The 8,369-nt window shown below is 36.0% G+C and overlaps 1 protein-coding gene across 1 annotated transcript; it reads right to left on the bottom strand.

Annotated features, from left to right (window-relative positions):
- Positions 1 to 524: 524 nt before the first annotated feature.
- Positions 525 to 7,863, bottom strand: SPP1 (secreted phosphoprotein 1). The gene is made up of 7 exons (XM_003923998.3): positions 7,762 to 7,863; positions 6,610 to 6,677; positions 6,463 to 6,501; positions 3,717 to 3,797; positions 3,408 to 3,449; positions 2,049 to 2,372; positions 525 to 1,354 (listed from the first exon to the last, which is right to left on the bottom strand). The coding sequence occupies exons 2-7, from the start codon at positions 6,661 to 6,663 to the stop codon at positions 953 to 955; spliced, it is 942 nt and encodes a 313-aa protein (XP_003924047.1). The 5' UTR covers positions 6,664 to 6,677; positions 7,762 to 7,863; the 3' UTR covers positions 525 to 952.
- Between the last annotated feature and the right edge of the window lie 506 nt (positions 7,864 to 8,369).

Genomic DNA, 8,369 nt, shown 5'->3' with positions numbered 1-8,369 from the left:
GAGGAGGTTAAGTTAAATAAGCCAAGCACTGAAGGACAGCTACTGCATGACCTCACTCATATGTGGAATCTGGAAAAGTTGACCTCATAGAAGTAGAGAGTAGAATAGTGATCACCAGCAGGTGGGAGAGTAGGAAGTTGGATGGGGGAGGTTAGTCAATGGGTACAAAGTTACAGTTAGCTAGGAGGAATAATTTCTGGTATTCTATTGCACAGTAGGTTGATTATAGTCAATAATAATGTATCATACACTTCAAAATAGCTAGAACAGAGGATTCAATGTTCTCACCACAAAGAAATGACAAGTGTTTGAGGTGATGGATGTGATAATTACCCTTTGATAATCATACAGTGTATGTATGTATCAAAACATCAACACAGCACCCCATGAATATCTACAATTATTATGTATCAATTAAAACCAAAATAAAGCTTTAAAAATGTTACATAGGCAGTAAAAAAGGTTATATTTTATTAATTGCTGGACAACTGTGGGAAAACAAATAAGCAATCGACACCACCAAATTCTTATTACATTTGAGATGAAAGATTTATTCACACCACGAAAGAAAGATAATCACAACAAAATATACACTAACTTAAAAAACAAAAGATCGTAATGACATAAAATGTTATTCTTTTTTAAGTGCGTAAAAGTATTTTGTTTTCTTCTACATAAATTTCTATTCATAAAAGAATAACAAACATTAAAATACAGTGACAGTTTGTATTTCTTCTATAGAATGAACATAGACATAACCCTGAAGCTTTTAGTTTACAGGGAGTTTCTATGACAAACTAAACTAATGATCAAACACATTAGTTATTTCCAGATTCACATAGATACACATTCACCCACTAAACTGAGAAATAAGCATTTCATATTCCCTTTCATTTTGCTATAAAGCATTTTTTCTTTCTACTAAATGTGAGAAATTGTATTTTTTCTTGTTTTAATTGACCTCAGAAGATGCACTATCTAATTCATGAGAAATGCGAAATTTCAGGTGTTTATCTTCTTCCTTACTTTTAGGGTCTACAACTAGCATATCTTCCTGGCTGTGAAATTCATGGCTATGGAACTCACGGCTGACTTTGGAAACTTCCTGACTATCAACCACTTCAGAATGCTCATTGCTCTCATCACTGGCTTTCCGCTTATGTAATCTGGACTTCTCATGGCTGTGGGTTTCCGCACTTTGGTCATCCAGCTGACTCATTTCATGACTGTCCTTCCCATGGCTGTCCCAATCAGAAGGCACGTTCAGGCTCTGGGCAACGGGGACGGCCTTGTATGCATCCTTCAGCTCCTCGCTTTCCATGTGTGAGGTGATGTCCTCAGTAGCATCAGGGTACTGAATCACAGCACAAATGAAAAAGAATTATATGAACAGCTAGGGATGGGAATATGGTAATCCTTTTCTGCTCTCTAACATTTAGGCCAGCTTGTACTAAAAATTGTCTAAATCTTGCTGAAATAATATTAGCATGTTACTTTGTATAGTACTTTACCGAGCCCTTTCACCTATGTTATCTCCTTTAGTTTAATATGTACATCACTTATGTATGTAATGAAACCTATGAGGTAGGTTTCATTATATCTGTTTTACATAAAGAGGAAGTGAATTGGAAGTTAAAAAGTAAAGAGAATAGCAAATGGCAAGTCTATGTCAAATCCAGATTCTCTGACTAAGGATTCAGTGTAATTTGCAACTCTACAATTGCTCTTAGGTATTTAACTTCAAAACATGACTATTATATTTTTAAAATAATTAGTGTTTTCCATTTTTTTAATCTAAAAGTAAGTGATCCAGGATTTGAAAAAGTAGAATTGTGTTTGAGAATCAAATCTATAGAGGAATTATGTAGACTTACAAAAATCACCAAGCAGAAAAAGATTTGTATTCAATGATCATGAAGTAGAATATGAACAACTTCTTGCTGAATGGATGAATGAATGGATGAATGAAAGAATTAATATGCAAACTATGGTTTCCTAGACTTGAGCTCTAGTCAGAACCATCAGATAATATCTTTTAAAGGATTTACCTGGATGTCAGATCTGCGGAATTTCTTAGATTTTGATCTCAGTCCATAACCCACACTATCACCTCGGCCATCATATGTGTCTACTGTGGGGACAGCTGGAGTGAAAACTTCGGTGGCTGGCAGGTCCGTGGGAAAATCAGTGACCAGTTCATCGGATTCATCAGAATGGTGAGATTCATCAGACTGGTGAGAATCATCAGTGTGATCTACTTCATCGGAGTCCTTCGAATCAACGGAGTCCTGGCTGTCCACATGGTCATCATCATCTTCATCATCCACGTCGTCCATGTCGTCATGGCTTTCGTTGGACTTACTTGGAAGGGTCTGAAAATTAAGATGGCCAGGAAAATTAGTGTATGGGTTTTTATTTTCCCTTAGACTTTATAGCATGTTAGTCTTCTATTGCCTTTCTTTTTATTTGATTTCAGAATCTTTGCATTCACAGTACACTCCATGGCTTTTAGGAGCTAAAGTGAGCATCTTCCAATTTTTCTTTTAACACGGGATAAATAATAACATTCTGAGGAAATTTTCTTACTTTCTAAGAAAAATTATTTTCATAGATATTTTCAAGCCAAATATGTGATTATAATCTTCATATCAATAACATTGTTTTTTCTTATACATAGTAAACATTAATTTACTAAATTCAATGTTGTAATAGATACAGACACATAATTATGAGACTGATTTTCCGATTTGAAATGAGATTTATCAAAAGAGAAGAGCATTCATATTTTAATGTGTGTACCAAAATCTATAATCACTTTCTTATTAGCATGGATAATTGAAAGGTGACTCTGTTATGCATGTGTATGTAAACTGCAGCTCAAAACTGTCCATTGAATTAAACAATATCTATTAAAGTTTCAATTGACAAATATATTGGGTCCTTTAACTTGCTTTAATATTATTAGTATATTCAAACTGAATCTTAAAGAAAATAAATTTACACTTTGCTTAGCAAATATATGAATGATTCTAACAAAAAGAATAGTTGTTGAATAAAATATTTTATTAGGAAAGAAAACATTCCTAAAGGCAAAATCTTAGATTTGATAGGCATTGATTAGATGCTTATTAGATATTAGTTAACTACGAAATACCTTAAATATATTGCAAGCAACTTAATATTTCAAATAACAAGCATTAATAAACATTTTCTATAATGCTAAAGTTATCTGAGGAAACACAGTATTTCTAATATTTAGTAATTACGTGTTTTCTTTCTGAGCAAGTTTTAGAGCGCCAATTTACTGGAAAATTTGCTAACGAAATTTTATCAGAAGAGAACCCAGGCAATGGCTTATTTCATTTCTTCAAGTGATGATGGGCCTCTGATTGAAAATGAGAACTTACCTCTTGTTTAAAGTCATCAGTTTCTTCAGAGGACACAGCATTCTGAAGAAGGAATGACACATGTTAGTGTGCATCACACCTGCCTAGCTTTTTCGTTCAAAAGCTAACTTTTTTAATTCAAAGCAGCGTTTATTTTGCAGCCTCATCCGTGGACGGCTTAACACAGGAAGAAGCTAACATGGCAGCTCAGTCAGTGCCCTAAGCACGTATTTGCCAAGCAGGCAGGCAGGATTCATCAGACCAGCCCAAATGGCCTGCGTGTAGCTGTCTCTCATTGCTGTAGCTTAATTTTGAGAAGTTTAAAAATACCTGTGGGGCTAGGAGATTCTGCTTCTGAGATGGATCAGGCTTTAGCCACGTGGCCACAGCATCTGGGTATTTGTTGTAAAGCTACGAAAAAGTTGCATGTTTATTATTATTAAAAAAAGAAACGGATGAACTGAAAAAAACAACCATTCCCCACCAGTTTTGATGACTAAGCAAATAGTCACCCAGACTTTTAGATACCCTTTGGTAATTTTTTTTTTTTCTTTCGAATTTTTATGAAGCACATACTGTGGGCTAGGCACTCTTTCAAACTGCTTTCCAAATACTAACTCGTTTGATCCTCTCATTCTCCTATGAGGTAGGTATCATTATTATGCCCACCTTTAACAGATCAGAAAACTCAGCGACCATGCAGTTCGGTGGTAGGAAATGGCAGAGCCAGGCAGGATTCACACACAGGCAAACTGGTTCTTTTTTTTTTTTTTTTTTTGAGACGGAGTTTCACTCTTGTTACCCAGGCTGGAGAGCAATGGTGCGATCTCGGCTCACCACAACCTCCGCCTCCTGGGTTCAAGCAATTCTCCTGCCTCAGCCTCCTGAGTAGCTGGGATTACAGGCGTGAGCCACCATGCCCAGCTAATTTTTGTATTTTTAGTAGAGACGGGGTTTCACCATTTTGACCAAGATGGTCTCGATCTCTTGACCTCGTGATCCACCCGCCTCGGCCTCCCAAAGTGCTGGGATTACAGGCGTGAGGCACCGCGCCCAGCACAAACTGGTTTTTAACACTGAACTTCACATTGTGCTTTCTTTTTGTATGTTTCCTGGGTAAATTTCCTCTCAGATAAGCACATCTAAAGCAGAGGTGCTCTTAATTACTTTGATCTTCATTGTGTGCAGTCCAAGGAACAAGAAGGAACTCTCTAAGGCTGAGCTGTCTAATACAGTATCCTCTAACCACATGGGGCTATTTAAATTTAAGTTAATTAAAGTGAAATAAGATAAAAATTCACTTCCTCAGCTCCACCAGCCTACATAGCCCACTAGCCCACATTTGAGTGCTCAATAGCCATATGTATCCAGCAGCTATCTTACCAGACAATGCAGAAATATAAGATTAAAATCATTGCACAAAAGTTCTATTGCTCTAAGGTGCCCAAGATGTAAATGAAATGGATTTTCTTTAGCCAAGTTATTTATCTGGAAAATACTGATAGTGTGGTACTGCAGAGGAGTGGAAATTGCGTTGAGTAAGTGTCATCTGATCGGCTGAATCATCCAGGGTCAATCTCAATGGCATGTCCCTGTCATTGAGAATGAGATCTCTGGGGGTTGCTCAGAGTCCCTTCTGCAGCCACCTAAGGAGTGGATGAGTAGGCAGAGAACCAGTCAGCAGCATTTAGGGTTTCTCTCATGGCTGGCTCTAACCAGATGAACTTCACATTGGCTTCTCTGAAAGGTTTTGCTGAAAGAAGGGGTCCCTTGCTTTAAGAAGATGCAAAAATGATGGGACAAGATGAGTTCAGAGTTTTCCTCTTCACTTTTTCGTATCTATCTATCTATCATCTTTCTGTCTATCCTCATGACACATGTAATACAGGCTCAGAGAGAATGGATTTATAAGTTAAATTTATAATATTTAAAAAATAATATGAAGAAAATAAAGGTAAACACAATGAATAGAATAAAAACCACCCAATAATCCTGACACAGATAACCAGTGTGTATTTTCAAGTGTATAGAACTTCCCCAATTTTTTTACTAGCTTTAAATTTCTGGGATTCCAGAAAGCTGAGCCTTGAGCTCTTCACTTATTTCTTAAATTGGTAAGGCTCCACTTGCCTTATAAAATGCATCTTTGCCATGTTTTTGTCTATTAAAATGGCACTAATTCTTGCCTCAAATAGTGTGACATCTTCTCAGGAGTTGTTAATTTTTCTGGTTTATTATTATGATTCAGCACCCGTGTTTTCAAATCAGTTGGAAAACAGACACCCTTACATACCCCACTCACACACATACACAAATGCACACACAAACACACAGAATACTTCTTTTAATGTCTTCATTAAGCATTCTAATTGCAGTGGTCCCCCAAAACTCTATTTCGGCCTTTATTCTGTTCAACTGGAATTGAACTCTGTGTGCCTTTTTGTCCAAGCTTCTGGGGACAATGCCCATTTGTTGTTTGGCTGGCACAGTTTCATCTGTTGTGGAGGGGTAGGTACATCTTTAGTGCTGATCGAATAATTATAATAATGAGTTTGGTCAGTCTTATGTTTGGTTAGAAAAATGTGATCTAACATCAGCTGACAATCACAATAGGTACTAACAGCACACACAGACTTTCTTTTCACAATGGGCTTCTCAGCTAATATCTCAGACAATATTGTGAATATTATGGTCATACAAACAGTTCTAATATCCAGTGTGAATTTTAAACATCACAATCCACTAAATAAAGCAAAAGATAGAATTTTCTGCTTTTAGATCAGTATGTGGACTAATGGAAAAAAAGTCACACAACTTCATATAACTCATTTTACATGTGATAATGGCCTAGACATTATTATATTTCAAAAATCTGGGTTGGTTTTACAAATATATTTAATAAAAACTATACTGTGCTTGATACTGGCCTAGATTCATAGCAGGCAGTCAATAAATACTTATAAACCAATAGATTTGACTGGAAAGACAAGTAATATTGCAGCAAATATGTTTGTTGCACCTCTTGCCATAATTGAATAAATGATTTAACTGTATAATAAACCTAAAAGATGCTTACCTGCTTTTCCTCGGAACTTCCAGAATCAGCCTGTTTAACCTTTGAAACAGAAAAGAGGAAGAAAAATTACAAGAATGTCCTCCTAGTACATGGAAGCACATAATTCATTATTTTCAGGAATTTTCTTTAAGATGCAGCTGTACTCACTGGTAGGGCATAGGCGATGCCTAAGAGGCAAAAGCAAATCACTGCAATTCTCATGGTAGTGATTTTTCCTGCAAAATATTTAATAAGGAATAGCTGACATCTTCATAGGTTACAACAGGGATACCTTTGTATACTACCACATTACAAAATAAGCACAAATAAAATATATTTTCTATAGGATCTTTTTACTTCTTAGAGAAGCCTTTTAGTGTTATGGTCTTTCAAGTTCATATTTATATTGCCATGTATTCTCCATCTTGCACTGTTAGGCAAGGGAAATGAAAATTTTGCAAGTCTGTATTTATTCAACTTTTAAATTTAGAGTTCCAGAAATTATACCATTACTACCTTGTATCTCTGGCTCTCTAAACCTGCAAACAGGTCAACAGTAACTTAATTACAATAATAAGCTAGGATGGGAATACTTACTTTTTAGATTAAAAGACACACAGAAAAAAATGAAAATAATTTGCTTTATACATTTTTCCAACATGTACTTTAAATATTATTTTTAACTTAAATTATTAAGTAGGTGCTGCCTAGGTGAAATGAAACTATCCATCTCTTAAATTTGTTTTTTTAAGTGAGATGTTCTAAAATTTTGAAATGCAAAAGAAAACATTGAGAATAGCCAACAGCTTTTCTATTTACAATAATAAGTCTGCATAGTGTTATACAGGTATCTTGGTGAATATTTTAACAGCTAAATTTAGCAGTAACATATTCAGAAAGGGGTTTTTTTCCCCTTAAAAATGAGACACATCATTTAAAAAATAGCATTGTAATTGGCTTAATTAGCATAAAAGATCCCTTTTCTTTTAAATGCCTGCACAGTCACCCATTTAAAATGATATAGGTATAATTATTTCCAAAGGGAAATTGAATTTTACTATTTTCTACCAGCAGCAGTAGTTTCTGTTCTTTTGAGGACCCAGTGGAAGTATTTTTAAGTTTTATATTTGACTGGCATTCGAATTATCTAGACACCTTTGTTCCAGGAGACCTACAATACATCTACTCTGCTTATTAAAAAAGGCTAGAAAATTTAGGTCTGCTTAACAGCATTACAGTTAAAAATATTTTTCCTTAGAACCTGAACCTCCCCATGAAATTCAGCTAAATGCACAACCCAGTAGCAAACTGCAGGCATACCTTGGTCAGTGTTTGGCTGAAAAGGCTGCAACTGGCCTGAGAAGAGTCAGTCCCAGAGGAAGCTGTGCTCTCTGTCTCCTCCTGCTGCTGCTGCTGGCAACCAAGCCCTTCCAGAATTTAAATGCTGCTGCAGACATCCTCCACCACCACAGGGAGGCGGAGAGATGTGTCATGAGGTTTTCTGCCACGGCCCAGCCCACCTGCTCCCACACTTCCTTCTCTGGTTTTGTGGTTAAAAAAAAAAAAAAAAAATTGCACACACACATCTACAGTTCAAACATTACTCATGAGCAATATCATTAACTAGCTTTTTCATTTACAGGATGGGCATTCAGCATCCAGGAAGAGCACTTAGGGAGCCCATGAAAAAGTGAGAAAGTAGGGAAAAACATCAATGTAAATCATCCCTAAGTAAAATGGAATAGAATGGGCCTTTGTTTCTTTCTGTTTAAGTAACATAAAGGCAATATCTGCAGCCACTCTTGCATCTATAATTATACTTATCGAAGAGCTAGAAGGCTATTGTTCAGGTTTACAAAGAGTTCAGAAAATCTGTCTCTGTTTTACTACTCAAGCTTAGTTTTGTCATTTCAAGTATGCAGTTGATT

This window comes from Saimiri boliviensis, chromosome 3 (genome assembly GCF_048565385.1).
Source record: "Saimiri boliviensis isolate mSaiBol1 chromosome 3, mSaiBol1.pri, whole genome shotgun sequence".
NCBI classification, from domain to species: Eukaryota; Metazoa; Chordata; class Mammalia; order Primates; family Cebidae; genus Saimiri; species Saimiri boliviensis.
The sequence above is the reverse complement of the archived record's forward strand: the minus strand, read 5'-3'. Positions and strand labels throughout refer to the sequence as shown.